Source organism: Schistosoma haematobium, chromosome ZW (genome assembly GCF_000699445.3).
Source record: "Schistosoma haematobium chromosome ZW, whole genome shotgun sequence".
NCBI classification, from domain to species: Eukaryota; Metazoa; Platyhelminthes; class Trematoda; order Strigeidida; family Schistosomatidae; genus Schistosoma; species Schistosoma haematobium.
The window spans coordinates 7,659,295-7,680,339 of NC_067195.1; the positions used below are offsets into that span (position 1 = coordinate 7,659,295).

At 40.8% G+C, this 21,045-nt stretch overlaps 1 protein-coding gene across 3 annotated transcripts; it reads left to right on the forward strand.

Annotated features, from left to right (window-relative positions):
- The first annotated feature begins 11,101 nt into the window (after positions 1-11,101).
- Positions 11,102-20,935, forward strand: DNAJC8_1 (DnaJ (Hsp40), sub C, member 8). Of its 3 annotated transcripts, XM_051210296.1 has the most exons (8): positions 11,102-11,728; positions 11,763-11,819; positions 11,854-11,920; positions 11,957-12,051; positions 12,087-12,158; positions 12,190-12,281; positions 13,732-13,807; positions 20,623-20,935. In XM_051210296.1, the coding sequence occupies exons 1-8, from the start codon at positions 11,576-11,578 to the stop codon at positions 20,740-20,742; spliced, it is 732 nt and encodes a 243-aa protein (XP_051070273.1). In that variant the 5' UTR covers positions 11,102-11,575; the 3' UTR covers positions 20,743-20,935. The 3 variants fall into 3 exon arrangements, with proteins under 3 accessions (XP_051070273.1, XP_051070275.1, XP_051070274.1); XM_051210298.1 differs by having other exon boundaries at positions 11,551-11,728; positions 11,763-11,920; XM_051210297.1 differs by having other exon boundaries at positions 11,551-11,728; positions 11,763-11,920; positions 11,957-12,158.
- Positions 20,936-21,045: the final 110 nt, after the last annotated feature.

Here is a 21,045-nt window from a genome sequence, read left to right on the forward strand (position 1 = left end):
TGGATTGGTGTATCAGCTATTTAACAAAATATACGTTCAAGATAACTTTGCGTTTGCTTCATGAGGACTAGGTAGAAAGACGATTGGTTTTCGTCATTATTTTGGTGGACACACCCTAACTGAAGGCTCTCGGTCACGCATCCACACCAGATCAAAAATGGGTACTTTGTGTTACTTATCCCTTGAAACTACTAGCCAGATTGGATCAAACGCTCTTCAGCATATTGGGAATCCTCCAAATATTTTTTCCGAGTTCATCCATTACTGACTGAGATGGTATTCTCAAATTGTAAAGGTGTTACGGATAAGCGTTGTCAAACCCTGAAAATCCGAGGCACCTTACTATCTATCTTTTATGTGGCATCCAACGTCGGTATGTTCGGCTATTACCTGTAAAATACTTTTAACGTTTAAACGATATGCCTTTCTTGCATGTATGCTGCATTAAATGATTTCACTTGTCGATATACCTCTGTACTCACGTATTTATATAATCTTCCTTCTAAACCTTATCATCTTCTGCTCATTGTTCTCAGAAAGTTTCGATGCAATCATTCGTACCCAGATGTTACTTTTAGGTATTCTAAGTCTGTGGGGTTGTCTCTTATATAACCCACATTTTTGTCATTATTTGCTAATCTTATTTTCACATGTATTTACACAGTTGTATATACATTTATGACCAGATAAACTCCCAAATATATCAGGTTCAAAAACCCAGATCCTTCACTTCACAACTTCTCATTCGGTCCCAGTAATATAAGATTTCATCAAGCAAATGAGGTTTTCAAAGAGTATTTCCCTACTACTTAAAGATCACCACTAAATGAACCGAACAAGTACAATGAAGGAGTTTTTGGTGTCTTTGTGTTTATTTTCATGTGAAAATCCGCATGAATGCACTTGATATATGAACTTCACTTTGAATCCCTTTCAAAATGATGCTTCTTTTATCCCTCTCTGTACTTGTGCACACTACGTTCATATTTTTTATTTGTATTCAAATACATTGTCTACATATTCTGAAAACTGATAACTTCCTGATGCTGATGAGTCTTCGAACGCCCGTTTTATCTCTATTTTACTCAATATTATTTTGCTTTCGCCATAATGTATTACTGTATCTCAGTTACTACTGTATGAACTGACTACTTCTGCCTTGTATCACTGAGACAGGAGTGGAATTTCTGGTTTTTAGGAACGTTGCTTGTCGATAGCCGGTAATTGGTTGAGTAGTTCTTATTTGTTGGTTAGATACTTAATTTTAAAGCAAATTAAACCAATCTATCCTTTTTTAGGTGGAATATCGTTCCTTGACTGCTAGGAATATGCTTTCCGGTTGTGACAATAAGGCCTAGTGATAATCGCTAATTATGGAGTTCTGTATGTATAAGTGTTCTCTCGAAGTCAGTGATACAATGGGCACAACTGACTTCACGTATTTGGAATTTGAATCATCTGTGGAGTCGTGTACAAAAGAAATCATTAATTAGCACAAACAACACGTCTCACAAAATGTTATTATAACTGGCACCCGTACTTATTAGAAAAAGTATCTTCAGGTATATTAAGTTTATTTTTTGTGCCTATATTTTTAAAATAGTGCAGCTTTCATACCTTTCCGTTCATTTTTACATTATTACAAAGAAGTTATTGTTCATTGTCATCTTTCAGGTTCATGTAACATCGAAAAGGAATTACTGAAAAGTTTAACGGCACAGATATATTGGAATCTCTTGAATGCTAGATTGTTCAACAAATATAAACAATGGTTCATTAAGAAACACAACAGTGAATTTAGGACACATCAATGCTGGACGCACTTATGCTCATCTGCCAGGTGCGATTCCGAAATGCATTAAATTATCAGTATCTTGATGTATTAAAATATTTCTTGATAACAGCTTATAATTTATTTCGGTATTAGTAAGTCTATCTTTGTTGCTATTACATTAGACTAAACCCCAAAATCGGAGATCTGTAATGACGTGATTGCCTAATCTACAAGATCTAATGTAGAATTCGCACCATCGTCTATACTGACTCGTCTTATCATGACGATCAGCAGTATGATGTTTAGTACTGTTGGAGAACACGTTTCGGCTGGGGAAAAAATAACCTGTTGAATGTATAAAGGTATGAGCTATATTGGATGACCACGCCTGTAAGTCTGAACCATGCCATACCGGTTGATTGTTACTGCAAGGCAACAGCAGAACAACACTAATTCATAATTTCTATTTTTCAATTTGAGTGTACACTAATTTACAAGGTTTACATGGGACCTAAGACGGTGAAAAAAATTTGGAAGTCGGTAACGGTCATGTTGGGACGACTTTCGCGAACTACAACGGGCCATCCACAGGCCTTAGAGGAGCTGAAGAGTTCTATCTAATCAGAACGTGATGGAGCTTTCTATAATATTAACATAGCATGCTATTGTTAGTTATTGGCATATTACGTCTCTTTGCGGATTGGTTGAATTATAATGTTGATTTAACAAACGCTAATATTTATAAATACACACGGTTTCCTGTGCATTTTGATTCCTGCCCAACAAACACATTCTCCAGTCTTCTTCTGTCTTCTTATCTGCAACTTGGATGATTCTAGCGCTCGAGTGCTCAAATCATACGCAATATATTAAGAATATAAGCTCTAGATAAAACAGGCCAACGCTGTGACATTATCGACTTTGCTTTGGTAAGTCATGCAGGAGTGGTCGATCTACGTGATTCTTAGGTCTTTATGTGTGTGTCGATAAGAATGTTATCGTTCTTATAAGGCTTTTACAAAGCACCGGTGTGACTTTGAAGCGAGAACATACGGGTTAGACAGATAATACCAATTAATGTTTCTAAACCTAACTCTTTGATACATGTATAAACACAGGGCATCAGGTTGAAATCTCCCAATAATATAATGATTTCCTTGCCTTCCGCAACACTGAAGGTCATAGGAAAGTTTTGGATGAATCTCCGCATAACCACTAACTTAATAACTCGTTCGTATCTGACTCATAACACCACTTTTAGTCAGACCGTATAACACAAACCTGTTAGCTGACTGGAATAGATAAATCTCCATTTTTCTAATCCGTTCTCAATAACAAAACACTTGACCATTCAAGCTCTCACTTTATTGTCAACTGTTGACGTATCATGTAGAATCTCAAACCCTGACTTACATAGACGTCCAATAGATCCGAAGATAAATTGTTATAATAATAATAATAATTTATTCTCAAATAACAGTCTGTTACATGAGACATGCCGGTTTACAGGCAAGACCAAATTGATACAAATGATACAATATCCACTATAGTAAATTACATAGCTGGGTCGATAATTTATAAGATATGAATGTAGATGGTTTTAAGCAGTATTACAGTTGGCGCGCTTCATGAAAGTTGCGTTGCGAATGTGCGACTGATGGTCAAGGATAGGTTCATTGAAGGTGGGAGCTTCTAAAAGTCGCAACCGTATGTCCCTTTGGAATATCCAAGGCTTTAAGGATGGTGCAGGATGAAGTCACCCGTTTCATATCTCAAGGGGGCTGAAAGAGGGAGCAAGTAAAAGAAAACACGAGAGGCAGAGTAGCCAATATTCTTGAAGGAATGCTTAAGGTATGATTACTCAGTCTAATTTTCCTTTATTAAGGTATCTGTTAAGAAAGAGCATTTTAATAGGTTAAAGAAAATAGGTGTTAACAAGGTGTGAGTGGACATACAACTGACAAATGGAGGCGATTCGAAAAGGAGCTGAGAGTGTGGGATTATGTGTGATTATAAAATAAAATATAGTGCTAGAAACAGTATAGTGATATACACTTGGCTATCTTCCTTTTATTATCGAAGCTATTGTGGCCCCTTTCGTTTTTTTGTATTTTTTTTCAGGTATTATAGGGTCTTGAGTAGGCTTCGTATATTAGCGAATTGTCTAGTTTGCTTGTAATAGGATTACTGGGTAGGAAGTGAAACCAATTCAACGTTCGTAACACGATTTAATGAGGTATTTTGCGTAATAAATCAGCATCAATATCATAAGTTCGTGACATCCCACTAAAACATAAGGAGCCGTAATTAAACAAAATGTTCTGCCCTACAGACATGGGTGGATTGAAGTTATCTCCCCCACCTTCATGTTTGCTGGTCAGTAACGCCACCCTCCCTCCTTTTGTGATGTTAGGCTCTCTTACGTTTGTGGTAAGTATGAATACTGCTTTAATCAAAGCCCATAGTTGGAATACACTGTCTCTACTAGGTCCATGTTACAAGCAAATCAGATAGTTGAAAAGTCTGTTTTATGGGTTAGATGTCCATATAGTATATCACACTGCTATGAAAATAACTAATGGTTTAAAGAAGTAAGGACTAATAGCAAATCAAAAGATATGAGAGGGTATAAAATTGTAGAAAGAAAGAAAGAAAAAAAGATTTTAGGGTAAGACAAATAAAACATTGAGAAACTCATAAGACTTTGTGGCCAAATTTTGAGCTTTGTATGATCGGCCTTAGTAGATCAGCATCCATAAGATTGAGCTATCTGTCTACTTGCAGTAGAAAAAAAAGGCATGACTTTTAGGAAGTATAATGTACATTTAACCTGTAGAGATTTGGGAACTGAAAGCTAGGGTTAGGAGCATAAGGTTAATAAACAATGAATAATAGGAAAGGATAAGCCATATATTCTGTGATTTGGTTATATTCGTATTAGTAACAGTCGAACTTGTTATAATCTTGTTCTTTCTAGATGCTAGGCGGTCCGTAATAAAGTGACTCATTGGTGGGCGGGAATTCAAGGAAATGTTGAAGCTATTTGGAGTCTAGAAATAGGGTTATTAGCTTTTTGAATCTGGTAAACGCATCACAGTTACGGATAGGCATTGGCAGCCTGTTCCACAACAAACTATACCGTACTGTAAAAAACTTACAACGCATTTGTTTTTGGTGTTTTACGGTAAGTAGTGTATATGCGTTGTTTCTAAGTCTATAGGCTGGGTCGTGGGTGATAGTCAGGCAGGAGGTTAGAAAGGAGAGCCCATATATCGCTTTGTAGAGAAATAATAAATTGTTTTTTAGCCTGCGGTGCCATAAAGGTTCTAAAGATAGATGATTACATCTGTCTGTGTAATCGAGATTCGAGTTACATCCTAGTAGTTGACGTGTGAAACGTCTGGATGACATCTTGACTGTCGTAGAGGACTTGAACAGTACACCAGAACAAACTTCTCAACACCGATTAACTCAGGATGCCAATGGGAAACAATAGCAATACTACGCCCATTCCATACTTGTTGAGTGTTATCAACGTTATTTCCACTACCGAAGGCCTGGGGTATCACTCTGTCAAACTTCGGGTGGCTCTTAATGGCACTATACATAGCGTATTCTTTCTTGGAGTTTCTTTAATAAACATTAGGTAGCTGAACTCCGAACCTTTTACAAACTATTTTCAGCACTTATCTAAGACTTCATCTGGATAAAGCTGTTGGATTATGATCCTCTACCTAAGAAAGCATTATGATGTCGTGGGATGTGTTCAAAGAAAGGGAACTAAAAGTGTACTCGAACTGATAAATGAACCCTGATCAGCCCCTCTTGAAGCCCTAAACTTACGACTTATGCAGTACAGAATCATTAAATTGGATATAATCATGATTCATCATATATCTCATGATCCTTTTCATACCAAAATATAACTAACTCAGTTCAGTACGAAGTTACGTCCCAGAGGATTTCCATTTAGAGCGAAACATGAAAGAGTTCTCACAAAAGCCCACGGAAACTATTTTGGGACCAAAATCTTCAAACTATAAAGCTCTTTATCAGAAGCAACACTAACAGCGTCTTACACATAGCCTTTCAGAAGAATGCTGGATAGTAAAACAAATCCCGTGGATAGTGTGAGTGATAAATCCAAGTGTCATCTCACGATTACTTTGACTATTAATAGCTCACTTGTTTTAACCCCCAGCTTTAGGAAGGACATAACATGAAGCACACCTTCCCACAGTCGAAAACGTTTTCGTATCACTTAGACGGAGATCCAAAAGACAAAACTACATAGCCAATTCTACCAAGTGAAGTTTTAAGCTTTGAATGATATCTCAACGGACGAACACCCGTGTAGGATTACATTAGCTCTAATTACTGACCAACCTGTCTGGAACAATCCCTCAACCTCCGTGTCTACAGCAGCCTTATGTTTACGTAAACGCTCATGGTCTAACATCTTTCTCTTGGGATGGCGACTGACGGTACACTCAAATGGCTCAAATAGTTCAAATGGTTGTGGACGGAATAGAAGAAGCTTTCGCTTAACAGGCTTCCGTGTCTAGTAGCAGGGGATCACCAAATCCTCCAGGCAGGAACCTAGGTATGTTAACAATAAAAGAGGAAAAGAGATTGGTAAATCATAATGTGATGCTGTCCTTGGTCCTTAAGAATAGGTCAAGTTGCCTCTTGAAGGACTCCTGAGAAGTCGCTTGGACTAGCTCGGCTGGCAGCGAATTCCAGCTTTTGACAACTCTTAAGGAGTAGAAATTGTGTCTACATTCCGTCTTGCTATGTTGTGTTTCCAGTTTCTGGGTGTTACCCCTTAGGTTATTGTTCGAACTAAGCTTAAGTAGGTGTTTAAGAGGATGTCCAGAAGTGTTAAGAATACTATAAGCCATTAATAAATCACCTCTAAGACGCCTATATTCTAGTGGGTAAAGGTCTAGTGAACGGAGGCGTTCTTCGTAAGGTTTAGATTTGAGTCCTCGAACTGATTTCGTGGCTCGCCGTTGGATACGCTCCAAAGTGACCTTGTCCTTTTGGAGTGAGGGGGGGAGTGCTATGTTGCCGTACTCTAAATTGGGGCGGACGAAACTACTGAAGATTGTATGGAAAGTTCGTCCGTCAAACTGTCCAAAAATGCGCCTCAACGTTACCAGTGCAAAGTCTGCTCGGAAGGCATTTTTGTCACAGTTAGCGTAAGACTTTAAATCATGGGGCACCAGGACTCCTAAATCCTTTTCGACTTGGGATACTGCTAGAGAGGAGTTTCCTAAGTTGTAACTGTAGTTTGCAACATGTCGCAGATGGACTACTTTACACTTTGAAGTGTTAAAGGTAAGTCCGTTATCGTCCGCCCAACTTTGAAGTCGAGTCAGATCCTCCCGAAGTGCCTGTATATCGTCTTGGTTGCGTATCTCTCTCCAAAGTTTCACGTCGTCGGCAAAAAGTAATAAGTCTGACGTTACCTGTTGAGGAAGATCATTTATGTAGATCAAGAAAAGAGGCCCTAGCTCTGAGCCCTGGGGGACCCCACTAGGACATTCCATAGCCTGAGATAAAGTGAAATTAACCCTAACGTTAAAGTGTCGATTTTTTAGGTATGAAGTAAGCCAGTCGATTAGACGTCGTTTGATACCTAGTCGTTTGAGCTTATTGATAAGACATATATGGTTAACCTTATCAAAAGCTTTTAAGAAATCAAGGTAAATGATATCCACCTTTCCCTTGCGATCGAGGATGCTTGTCCATCTGTCCACCGCAGTCAGCAGGTTGGTTATACAAGAGTGACCCTTCCTGAAACCATGCTGTTGGGGTGAGAAGAAATTTAAGGACAGTAGATAGTCGTTTAAACCGTCGCATATCAGGGACTCCATGAGTTTTGAAGGTAATGACAGAAGAGCCACCGGCCGATAACTTGAAGGTTCATTGCGTCGACCTCCTTTGAAAATTGGTGTGATGTGAGCCAACTTCCAATTTTCCGGTAATTTGCCTCGGCTTAGCGAGTGTGAAAACATCACGCTAAGCGGCGTTGCCAGGATTGAGGCTGCCTCCATCAATATGGCAGGATGAACCATATCCGGGTCAGGAGAAGTGTCAAGTCTTAGGTGCTGCAATTTCCGGAACACCAAGTCAGCGCTTAGGTCTACTTCGGAAAGTCCTGTGGAGTCGCAGATGAAACTGTCGTCAGTAAAGTTGGTGTCAGCCGGTTGAAATGTTTGAGAGTAATGTGCCGCCAGAAGGTTAGCGGCGTCGCCATCGTTGTCGGTCGGGCCGTCAAGACCTAGCAGTTGAGAAACTCCTGTTTTGGCTTGACGAAGAGAGGCCGTATAGCGGAATAGGCTTCTAGAGTTAGAGGCAAATTTGTCCATAAGCTTTGTCTGGTACTGAAGCCTGTCTTCTCTTATAGCCTTTGTGCATATGTTCCTGATATGTTTATATTGCCTATACGCTCCGTCGTTATCAGTTCGTTTGTATTCTGCCCAACAGTGCCTTTTGCGGCTTGGCAGGCGAAGGGTACGGTTCTTGATTACTGTAGGTGGCTTGCAGCTTTTGGGAACCGTTTGTGGAACTGAATGGTTGGTAGCACATAAGAGAGTGTGCAGTAAGAAGTCCCAATGACTGTCCACATCGAGTTGAGGGTGAACATCCCAAACCACCTGTCGTAGATAGTCATGTAGAGCTGGCACATTCAGCCGTTTAAAATTCCAACGCAAATTATTGTTGGGATACCTTAGCTTAGTTTTGATGACAAAACTGAAGGCTATGACGGCATGATCACTCTTTCCCAGAGGAGCCAGGATTGAGAGGTTGTCAACTAGGAATTCTTCGTTTGTGAATACACAGTCTAAGCGCGATGGTGCCTGACTGTTTCTCCAACGAGTTGCCGACCTCACATTTTCATATAAGCCCAAGTCATCGATGAGGTTGAAGAACCGAGCTTCAATTGAGTTGTCACCTCCAGTGTACGTGTGTTCCGCGGAGTTGACTCTAGGGAGATTAAAGTCCCCTAGAATCAGAATGTGTGTGAAACCGAGACGAGTAGAGTGGGATAGTCCTTCCAGCATACGACTATCGTACTCGATGTCGGCAGTTGGCTTCCTGTAAATGACTCCGACTAGACACCTGGAAGTACTAGACAATCTTACAGAGCACCATATGGATTCCTCAAGATTGTTAAACTCGAGGTTGTGAACTTGGTGCACCTCCAAGCAAGAGCTTATGTACATGGCTACTCCGCCCCCAATTCCTGTTTTTCTGTCGTTGCGGAACAAAGTCATCCCAGGTAATGCTAACTCATGGTCCGAGAACTGAGAAGATATCCAGGTTTCAGATATTCCTATCAGATGGGCCTTATTAGCGTTGCTAAGTTCACGTAATTCATCCAGTTTGTTTGGTAGACTCGCGGCGTTCATATATAAGCAGTTTATGCTTTCAATTTGGAACGCGTGAGCTTCGTCCTGTTTTTCTGTATGAGCCTTATGTGAATGGGCAGGTAGCCCACCTATATGAGGTTTGCCGAGGTGGTAGGCCCTGTCCTTTACACGTTTTTTTATCGTTTAGACAGTCCACAAGTGGAATGATCAGCTCCAACTTGCTTTTGTGTTTGGTCCTAACTTCGTATGGCCTATCCGGGTGCATGTGGATTCCAGGTGGCAATCGACGTCTATTAGCACGAAATGCTTCCAGAACTGCAGCCGCCGTGTGAGAAGATGGGAAGGTTATCTTCATTAGACGGGGTCTAAGATCACCGTCCTTCTTGGCTAGTCTCGTCACATGCTGAGTCAGTATGTGTTTGAGCCTCAAGGACTGTTTGATGAATTTCCATTCCCTGATGTCAGAATTTGATTGAGTAGGGTCTGCATTTTCCGGCGTACCTTGCATAATTACGTTTCTTCCGCGGAAAAACTTCTCGCGAGATTCTTTAGGGACGTTTCGTATGATACTGCGCTCAGAGTACGGTATGTCGGGCAATATTCTTACGTTACCATCTGATTTCAGCAAGTGACTTGCTAGCAAGACGTCCTCTACGTCGGTAGCATTCTTAAGTGTTACTCGGAGAAGCCTCGGGTGATTTAGATGCTTCCTCGAGTGAGCCGGGTGACCGTCAAAGGCTCTATTCTAGGAAGTTCGAGCTTCTTGTTCAATTCACCCCAGAGCATTCTGTCGTTTTTGTCCTGCAGACTGAGAGGAAGGTCAGGATTGTCAACGAGGTTCATGATAATGAGAGAATCGTCACGAACTGTTGTTAATTTACCAGGTTTCACTATGGGTTCAGGTTTAATAACTTGTTGTTTGGAGGTCAGTGTGCGTTTATGAATCTTGGGCTCTTTATTGACCGGACGAACAGTCTTGGGGGTAGACTGTGCGACTAAATCACCAGTTATTTTCCGTGCAGCAACACTTGGGTTGCTCGGCTTAGGCGGTGATGCCTGGTTCTTTTGGGCTCTCTTAACGTGGGTCGAATCACCTGCAGGGTTTTTGGGAACCACTGTTGTTTTCGGGGACCCTAAGCTGGGAGACCCGAGTTTACTTAGGGAGTCTAGTACCGTCGACATAATGATGGTGCTGAGCCTCGACACGTCATCATTAGTGTTGACGGATGCTCCATCGGTGGTATACCTATCGACATCCCTATTTTTGTATCCGTCGCACGCTCTTGTTTGTATATCAGTTTTTTTACTATCGTTATCCAAGTTAACTGACAACTTGTTCCGAAGACCTGTCAGTAGGACAATGATGTTACTCAGCAAGACTACAGCGTCCGTGCTGCACGTGACACACCCACTTTTGCTCTGACTTGCTGAGTCTGTTGTAAGCAGTTGCTGTCAGATCTGTGCATGCTTCGTGGAACCAACCTTTGCAGTTGTCGCACTGCATGCCAGTTGTGACAGCAAAACGGCATCCCGGACGTTTGCATGAGTTTTTCATGACTATGTTGAAGCAAACTATGTTATAGATGCTTGCAAAAGCCTTAGACCTTTAAAAAAACACTAAAAAACACACTGAAAACGGACGAAAATGGATAAAACGAGCGATATAAACTGAAACTAGTCTAAACGTGAAAAACAAAAAAACCCGAATAGTAAGCTGAGGCAAAACCACAGGTAACTATTAAATACGGTGAAACTCAAAAACAAAGTAATCTACCGAACGTATAGCTCAGGATAGATTCTTTAGAACTGAAATGGTACTTTTGTTGCGTAAGAACACAGCAAAAGTTTGATAAATGGAAATCACGTTAGGACTAAACTTCCCGTTCGAAAAGCGCGTCAAGATTCCTTGTAATTATTAGCGTTTCCACGCCAGTCGTGGACTTTATCCATTATCATTACGTATTATCATTAATCAGCTCCTTATATCACCTCGCTCCTTACCACATTCCCTCACCCGTTGTTTGCCCAAATATTTGATTTCTTACGTGTTTAGCAGCTCGTTAAATCTATATATCTATTTACTTTTTTTCGTTCACTCAACTCTGTTCCATTCCTGAAATCGTCTATAGAATAGCCAACCACTCGAGTGTTCTATATAGTGATAGCTTCTGGTTTTAGTAATCCCTTGAATAGAACATTCATTTAGAGTGGATACAAATCTTCTTTCAAGTAACTGAGAAAATTAGTAAAACTAGTATAACAGATTGGCTAGACTACTCACATTGGACGATATCGAAGACCTGGAACCGTGCTCTGACATCAAGAAGCGAGCGCGACTGAAGCATTTCACCTGTGAAAATTTGCCACAGAAGTATTGAATATTAGAGACGCGGAAATACATCTGTAGTGCTACTCAAGTCTAATGTCTACGAATCCTGGACCTAATGAGTTGTTTTCAACATTTTATGAAGAAGTCAAGGCTATTGAGAAGCGAGATTCAGTATTAACCCCGAAGCAACAAATAGATAGACTTAATCGGCCTGGATCAACTTATTTTAATTTGAATCCATATGATGTATGCTTGGTGTAACATTGTTCAAGCAACCTAGGTTTTACAAGTGGATCCTGATGCAGCAATGGCTGATATAAAAAAGAAATACAGACAGGTTTCATTCCCAAATTTTGTATATTCCAATTTAGCTATCTCTGCTTGTACATCCGGATAAAAACCCAGATGATATTGAAAGATCTCAGAAAGCTTTCGAAGGTATTGCTTGTTTTATTAAGTGAAATAATTGAGTAGCTGTAAACAAGGCTTACAAGACTCTGGATGACCCCGAGACTTCCCGCAAATGCAAAGAAGTAGTGGAGGAAGCGAAAGATCTTGTTGAACAAATGGTATTAGCAACCATACTACTGTCTATCATTTCTAGATGGTTGAAAAACGGAAACGTGTTAAAAAGACAAGCGGATCTATTACGATTGAAGAAGATGACCCTGAAAAGGTAGCTTGTCTGTTATTTCTAACCGTTACAGCGGCGTCATGCCATATATGTGCAAACATGCAAACTGTTCGCTGATCTTGAGAGATTAAGGGTGGAAGAAGAGCAAAAACAGTGTTCAGAAAGGTTTGTCTTTGTCGGATTTTTTTAAAAAAAGCTCGACTTGTGCAAAAACATTATTGATCCTATGTCTAAGCTGTAATCGATGGTTCTACTCTGTTATCTCATATGACTTAAGTGATATATCCCTATTAAGCTTCAGAAAAATTCAACGATCTAGTATACCAGAGGCTTCTGGATGACATTTAGGAGTCCCTCTAGAGTCTTGACTTACTCTCATCAAATTTATCTTAATCGTGTTAATTTATTTCCCCAAATTTCCGAGCACGAAACACCATGGGTCGTCATCTTGTGTAACTTCTTCGAAAGCATTTCTCAGAACTAACACTGCTATTTATTGGTCTGATACCACACTGTGTAAATTTTCTGTGACTTCACATATCTAAACAAATTTTGCGTGCGCTATCTGGGGAACGGGTGACGCTCTTTAGGTTTAACTCATCTATTTTTTTTTTTCTACTTTCTAAAACCACCTAACTGATTTTTCATTGCCTATCCACTAGCCTTGAGATACATCAGTTAAATTTTCGTTTCTAAATCTATAGGGGAAAACTTAGGTATTTTTGTTTTTCGACGATTTATATACCCAGACATCCATCGAGCGCACAGGAAAATAGTTCTGTTCGGTAAGGATTTTGACAAAATGGAGTTTTCGGAATATCCTAAGCAAAAGTACTTAGGATTCGTCCCGTAACTCGAATTCGAGTATTTAACTACAGATATCTTTGGGATATCCCTCATATTATAATCAGTGGTCGAGCCTATCTATGTAGGCTAGATTATTCTGAAGATGGTTGATGGGTTTGTAAGCCTTTGTCGACTGTGGTGTTTGTGATATGGTACGTATGTTTGGTCTGCCTGTCCAGTTTGTCATGATCGATGTAAAACATCACAATAATGCCAATCAGTTCTCGTTACCATACTTCAGGGTAACGATATGTAACCATAGTAAATAGCAAACAAGTTAAAATAATCCTAACATCAATGACAGTGAAAAATTACTATCTGATCTTTCATCGCGTTGGTAGTTTAGAACCTATTAGACATTCATAACACACCACTCTTCAATCAGTAAAGACTTACGTTGTGATGTATTCTAGCCCAAAATTTTAATATACTCCACTCTAATTTAGTTGAAATTTTTTAGTAGACTTCATTCGGAAAGCATTGTCCAACATCAAACAGCTCCAAATGAAAACCACAAACTTTGTATAGTAAGTATAGTAATAATAATAAGCATGTCGTTATCCAGCCCGGGTTAGGAGTTCATCGCCCACATCCTCCAAATCGTGTGATCTTGAGGGATAGTACGATTTTCACTTGGTATCATCAATAGGCATCTGTGGAAAATCCGTTACTCTTGTTTACGAAAGGTATTATCTATTCATCATGCACACATAATATTTATGTCCACTCATCTGTAACTCCTTTCGTTGATTCTCATATTTTCCATTAGAAAACGCAAAGCTGAAGAGGAGGAGGAAGGAAGAAAACTCATGGCGTATGACAAAGAGTGGAAAAAGAATTATGAAGTTAGTGTATATTCGTCTTTTTTGTATGTATTTCCATGATGGTTCCTATAAAGCTCCCCAAAAACGCCGACTTTTCATCGTATCTTTAAAATTATCGTCGTAATGAATTAACAAATGAGGACAGGGGTTCATCAAACCTGATAGTTCTGTTTAGTTTCGCATAGAATTGGTTGATGATGGAAAAAATGACTGCATATATCAACTAACTGCTTTGGTCTTTATCAGGACCGTTAGTAAATTTAGAAATACCACTTTTTAATTAAAATTTCGTTAAAGTATTACTTTAATTAAGTCGAATACATTCTCAATTTCAAGAAGTGGTTTTGTCCTAATGATAGACAGACAAAAAGAAAGAAATTACTGGATAATTTAAAGGTATGTCAGTTCGATTCCCCTCGTTTCAAATCAGCATAACAAAAATATGACAGAACAAGGTGAATGACGTAAAATAATGATACTAACGATGATCAGTCAGTCAGTCAGTCAGTCAATAACAACGCAGAACTTCGTACGTACGTACATCAGTTCGAGTTGCCACACCACATTAGCCTAGAGATGCAGTTGTCGATTCAAATCCCGTAGTGGTAGAGGTAATAAGAGTATAAGCAGTAATCGGGAAGATTAGGGTTTGGAGATGTTATTTAAAGAGTATAATACAGTGAAATAAATTTGGAAAGAGGAAAAAAGGGACATGAAGGATTCAGAAGATTAGAATTTGGAAGAACACAAAGAGTGGATGCACCTGCGCCATTGCAAACGATTTTGAGCCATGTCATTCAGGGTCTCCAACCATCGGTTGCTATCATCTCGCGGTCCCCAACCAGGTAGTCTACACCTACCAACATGACTCAGTTCACTTGTCAGTGACTTCATGGACTTGTGCCATGTTTTGGTTTGGCCGCCCCTAGCTTTCTTCCAACCTACTCACATACCACTGAACATCGCACGTCGAGGCAGTCGGTCGTTGGGCATACGTAACACGTGTCCAAGCCATCTCAACTGATCAAGTTTCACTACGTCATCAATTGATTTGCCATCCTTACCTAGTACCCGTTTCCTAACAACTGCATTACTTACTCGATGGTCCCACGATATACGAGCAATATTTCGAAGACACCTATGATCAAATACTAGTAACCTACGAATATCCTCTACTCTTACCGGCCATGTTTCACTGCCATAAAGTAGGACGGAACGAACTGCTGCGCAGTAAACCCGTCCTTTGGTTGATAGACGGATATCTCGCCTACGCCATAAATGACGCAAGTTGGCAAAAGCTAATCGAGCCTTCTGTATCCGTGCTGAGATTTCGTCACACACTAAACCACAAGGGCTGATGAGACTTCCAAGATAAGTGAAGCGGTCGACACACTCAACTACTTCACTCCCTATCACTAGTTCGGGTGTCGATGTAACCCAATCCTGAAGCAACATTTTGCATTTCGAGGGAGAGAATCGCATCCCGAACATGCTTGCATTGTTGCTTAAAGTGGTCAGAAGACTCTGCATTTTGTCGGCGTCTTCACCAAATAAAACTATGTCATCTGCATATTCTAAGTCAACAAGTGAACCTCCCGGTAGAAGTTCAACCCCTGGAAATTTAGATGAGGAGAGTGTTATCTCTAAAAGTACGTCAATGACAAAGTTGAACAAGAATGGGGAGAGTGGACAGCCCTGATGAACACCACTTGAGGTAATCAATTCTGATGACAGTTCGCCATAAGCTCTCACTCGACCAGTTGTGTTCGAGTAGAGAGCCTTTATAAGGTTAATGTACTTCTTTGGTACTCCTTTCAGTGACAAACACTGCCATAGAACCTTACGATCAGCAGAGTCGAATGCCGCCTTAAGGTCGAGAAATACTACCATTGTGGGGCGTCTGAACGTGTCTGTGTTCTAGAACCTGACGTGTGAATATCTGATCTATACAACCACGTCTAGGTCGAAAACCAGCCTGATTTTCTTTAGTCTGCTCTTCACGAGCTTTGGTTAGGCGTCGAAGTATCATTGAAGCTAATATTTTAGACAATATATTAGTCAAACTGATCCCTCTGTGATTGTCACAAGAGGACTTTTGTCCTTTCTTATAGACTGGCACAATCAGTGATTGAGACCAGTCAGATGGGATTACGTCCAGTTCCCAAATTCTACCTATGACCTCGGTTAATCTCATTGCTAATACTGGACCACCATCCTTAAAAATCTCAGGAGTAAACCTGTCAGGGCCTGCTGCTCTCCCTCATTTCAGATTTCCTATGGCTTTTTCAACTTCGTAAAGGGACGGAGGACCTACATTAACTTGCCATTCAGGTTGACTAGAGATCGTGGGAAACCGAAGTGTGGCTGAAGGCCAGTTGAACTGATCCCTAAAGTGTTCTGCCCATCGATCCAATCTCCTGGATTGAGAATGAATAATATGTCCATCTTTCTCTGAGATTGTTTCGCTAACGGTCGGGTTCCTAATTCCGGTTTCCTTAACGAGTCTGAACAATTGTCTGCTATTACCTATTGCCGCTGCCTTTTCCATCTCTCTTGCTTTCGCCACCCACCACTGTTCGCGATCATTGCGTAGACTTCTTGTCAGCTTGCGCTTAAGCTGACTCCGCTCTTCATTATGTTCAGAGCCGGGTGGAATGAGTTTCCGAGCATCTATCAGTGCGATAGATGCTGCTGAGATCCAGTGTTGCTCCTTAACCTTCTGGTTTACCTTACTAGCAGATATCACTGCTGTTTCCACAGCTTTTCGGATATCACTCCATGCTGCATCGGGGTGGGCATCACATACATGGCTGCCTAACTGTTTTCCTAGTTGTTCCCCAAATATACTCTTAGCTTGACTATCATTAAGTAGGCCCCTAAGAGGTTTCCTTGCAGCGTCTTTCCTACGTCCAGTAAGACGCAAGCAAATACGCGCTCGCACTAGAGCATGATCTGAATCTAGGCATGTGCTCCAGAATGAGCGACAGTCTTCTATCGAGCCCCTCCATCGGTGGCTGATAGCGATGTGATCTATTTGGGTCCAACGTTGGGACGAATTAGGGGGTCTCCATGTTAAAAGATGTTTTTCCTTATGCTTAAAGTTAGTATTTGCAAGGAACAGGCTGCAACAGATGGTCGCCATTATCTGTTCTTTGAGCCACGACACCATAAGATCCACCTAGGTGTCTTTCCCTATCGCTTAGTTTACCTACTTGAGCATTAAAGTCACCGGCCACTATTACTACATCCGAGCGCTTAGCTTTTCGGAGAAGGTCCGAAAGCTTTCTGTAAAACTCATCTTTTACATCATCTGAGCTGCAGTCAGTGGGAGAATAGGCAGAGACGACGAAGAGGCAACGACGAGTGTCCCTATCTTTCCGGATTCTTACTGTTCCGTTCAGTCGGACAGCGCACAAACGACTGTCTACTGGGATCCACTCTAAGAGAGCTAGTTCTGCCCTAGGACTCAATGCTATACCTACGCCGGCGAGGCCACGGGAAGCAGAATCAGGGCTTCCAGATACACGAAGCGTAAATCGAGTCGGTTCTTTATTTTGGCATGGTGAGGTCAAATGAATGACGCTACTTGGATCCTGTATGCGCGTTTCGGAGACGCAGCACACATCGATGGCGCGAGATTCTAAAGTTTTAGCTAAGGAAGCCTGCTGTCCTATTTGGCAAAGTGTTCGTACGTTAAAAGCTCCTACGTGTAGTTTAGAGCGTGGTTTCAGGAGACCAGGAATGGCGTTCCACGTACTCGAATCGTTTGCCCTAGCGGTGCGAGATGATAAAGAGACGTGAGGAGGGTTAGTCATGGAGATAAGAGAGGTATTAGGAGGTGTAGGAAGGATTTGAATGTGACCAACTTGGTCTCTTGTGCTGTTACGGGTATGAGGGCTGATGTCACTTCCCGGCTGCCCACACCGTGGAAGGGTAATTCTTGAGGAACCTGAAAAGGAAATTGGATTAGTGTTGGTCTTGACGACCTGGGAGCGTGACCGCAGAGCCCAAGGGACAACTGCTTGAGGCCGGTCGCGCACGGCCTTTTTGTGGAAGGTTTTTGACGTGTTAGCTCCGTTCTTCAAAGGGCCTTACCGCCGGAGACGGAAATCCGTGAGGTAAGGTGAGGTGTGACATTTTTAGGGTCGACCTTTTCTAACCCTACCCCTCCTTGTGGGTAGGCAGCATCGCTGTCATGCTGGTTGTCCGAAGGAAACACCTTACTGCTGTCACACCCCTCTACAGTCAGCAGTGCGACTTCGCCCTCAGACCTTGAGTTGCTGCTTTTAGTCTTACCGTTCACCAATCGACCTGCCTGGCATGGTAGAACCTACAGGAACATATGTTCCAGCCAATATAGCTCGGTTGGGTCATCACGATAGGCAAGCCCGACCACCGCGTCAAGGTAGCAGCTTCGATCGGGACTAACGATGATAGAAAGCCAGATAGAAGAAAAGGCTCCTGCTCAAACAAGATGGAAATTACAAACCAATACATTGTTCAAGATTTTTTAGGAGTAAAGAATGAATACGTGTACATCAGTGGGATTAATTTCGAGCTACATCACAATAAGGTTATCTCTCAGATTCCAACCAGAAAATTGTCATATCACTTTATGGCTCAGACCAGTTTAAGTTAGGCATAGGATATTTTACAAAGGTGGCATTTCGACAGTGCAGTGAGTCTTCATCCTCTGAAGTGGTTAGGAGTAGGCTGGAAGAAAGCTAGAGGCGGCCAGACCGAAACATGGCACAAGCCCATGAAGTCACTGACAAGTGGACTGAGCCATGTTGGTAGGTGTAGACTACCTGGTTGGGATCCGCGAGACGATAGCAACTGACGGTTAGAGACCTTGAATAATATGGCTCAAAATCATTAGCAATGGGGCAGGTGCATCCACTCTTTGTGTTCTTCCAAATTCTAACCTTCTGAATTCTTCATGTCCTGTTTTCTCTTTCCAAATTCATTTCACTGGATTATACTCCTTAAATAACCTCTTCAAACCCTATTCTCTCGGATTATTGCTTATACTCCTACTACTTCTACCACTATGGGATTTGAATGAACAATTGTATCTGTGTGCTAATGTGGTAAGGCAACTCGAACTGATGTACGTACATACAAAGTTCTACGTTGTTGACTGACTGACTGAAGTGGTTAGGACATGTACTACGTATGCCTAATCACCGCCTACCTCGATGGGAAATGCTTTAAGTTGGGAGAAAATTACGGGGAGTCAGACCGAAAATTGGTACCTGTCCGTGAAGTCGTTGACTGTTGATCTGAGTCATACTAGTAAATCCAGACTGCCCGGTCGGGGTCCACGTGACAACCATAATCAGTGTTTTGAGACCCATTCACTCTTTATTTTTCTTTCGAGGTTGAATTTAAGTATCCCTTCATATATACCGTTCTACTGCCTTTTCAAACCATTTCAATGTTTAATCTTCCTATTTATCATTGCAACTAAATTATTTTTAATTCGTCAACGTAAGTTATGCTCGGGTCTATTTTGATAATGTTTGTCCGTCTGTCTTTAAAACCCTTGGCAAAAGTCACCGGCCCATTTACATTATTTTAACCAGTACTACATATCTAGCATCATTATGTTTTATCTACGTCTAATCATTGCTTCAAAGATATTTTTGGTCGAACACATGTATTTATTTATTTAAACACATAAACATTGGTACAAGGAGGCACCAAATACGTATGCGCCACATAAATCATTCGATTTGTGTAAGGGCTGTGATACTGCCCGGGTGCCCAAACCGAAGCAGGTGGTTATCTTAGGGGGCCACACCCCGAGCCTTTGACCTAAAGGTCTAACCCACAAGGCAGTGGAGCATCGTAAGGAGATGCAGTCCCATGGTAGCCGGTGACCAACGATTAGTTCATACGCCATTTGTTTCCGCAGGATACTGGAGCCCATGTGCACCATTAATTTGGAATCCGGTTAAAGCGCCGGACATTCGCTTTTCGTCCTCTCATTTTCATTAAAAATACCCCCGCCATGAGAAGGCAGTGAGTAGGACTTCTCTGGCAGAGGCTGTATGCGCGTGGCCATGTGAGAGCATTTCGAGAGGGAGGGCGGGCCCACCCCACTCTCGGCCATACCAGGGCATTTATATCTGAATAAATAATAACAAAAAATGCTTGGTACTGTAAAGCTTCCATATATACCCTACGTAAAACAAAAATGCAAGTGCGAGGAAAAATAAAAATTGGCAAATCATGTAATAAAATGCTAATAGAGGTAATGAGCAATAAAGTAAGAAATCATACAAAATTTATTTCATTTAGCTACAAGATGAGTTGTATGGTTTATGAGAGACCCAATCAAACCAATAACATAATCATCACTTGCTTCTTTTCTGAGTCATGCCCGTTGACATCCCAAGCACTCAACATTTAGCCAATAGATCAGAGCTACAAACCGTGTTTCACCGATTAGGGGAGCTGGATTTCACCACGAGCCCTCACACAGTCTCAAAATGAAGTACATAAATCCCTACTGAGTTCATAAATTACATCATTTCATTTCAATTCATTAAATTTCACCTTGCTAATAATTTTAATGGGTTGGATGAAAACCTTGTTAATCTGAATGCATAAATCCATATTTGTTTTAACTGTCAGTAAGATGATTGAAAAATAATAAACATTTAATGTTGAATCTAGGTTCAAGTTTTCACTATCAAGAGCCATGACATTGCAATAGGTTAATTATATCTACCATTTGTTTGCTTCTATGTTTTTGCACGTCAACTAAGAGGAAATATCTTACGGTTTATTTCGTTTTCTCTCTTCAAACAAATCTTTTCTTATTTTCAAAGGAAAGTCGTGTTAATCGTGTTGCAAGTTGGCGAGATTTCAAGGCGAAAAAGTCCAAAACGTCAAAAGGTATAGGCGGTTTAAAACCACCGAAAACAAAAATGGAACAAAGACCCGGTTAACAAAACAGGATCTTCAATACGTATATTTCTATCCGCTTTGTAGAAAAAAAAATAACTATTTGTAAAAAAGAAGTATTCTCCTTGCAACTCATATTATTGTCATACTAGTTATGTACTATCATTTTGATCACTTCTTGCCCTCTGTGTATATGTATCATTTCAAATGAAAACAAAACAATTTCGTAAATCCAAACAGTTTGTTTTTGCACATGATAAAATATGCTGAAATCATAGGACAATTACTTGATATATATATCAAGTTGTAGAAGGCATTCACAAAACAAATTCATATTTAACAATGAT

What these genes read in the sequence shown, in the direction of transcription:
- DNAJC8_1 (XM_051210296.1), top strand. Translation starts at nt 11,576, where the DNA reads ATGTCTACGAATCCTGGACCTAATGAGTTGTTTTCAACATTTTATGAA. An exon ending in TAAAAAAGAAATACAGACAG is followed by an intron (nt 11,820 to 11,853) that starts GTTTCATTCCCA and finishes ATTCCAATTTAG; the next exon opens with CTATCTCTGCTTGTACATCC. An exon ending in CAAAAACAGTGTTCAGAAAG is followed by an intron (nt 12,282 to 13,731) that starts GTTTGTCTTTGT and finishes ATTTTCCATTAG; the next exon opens with AAAACGCAAAGCTGAAGAGG.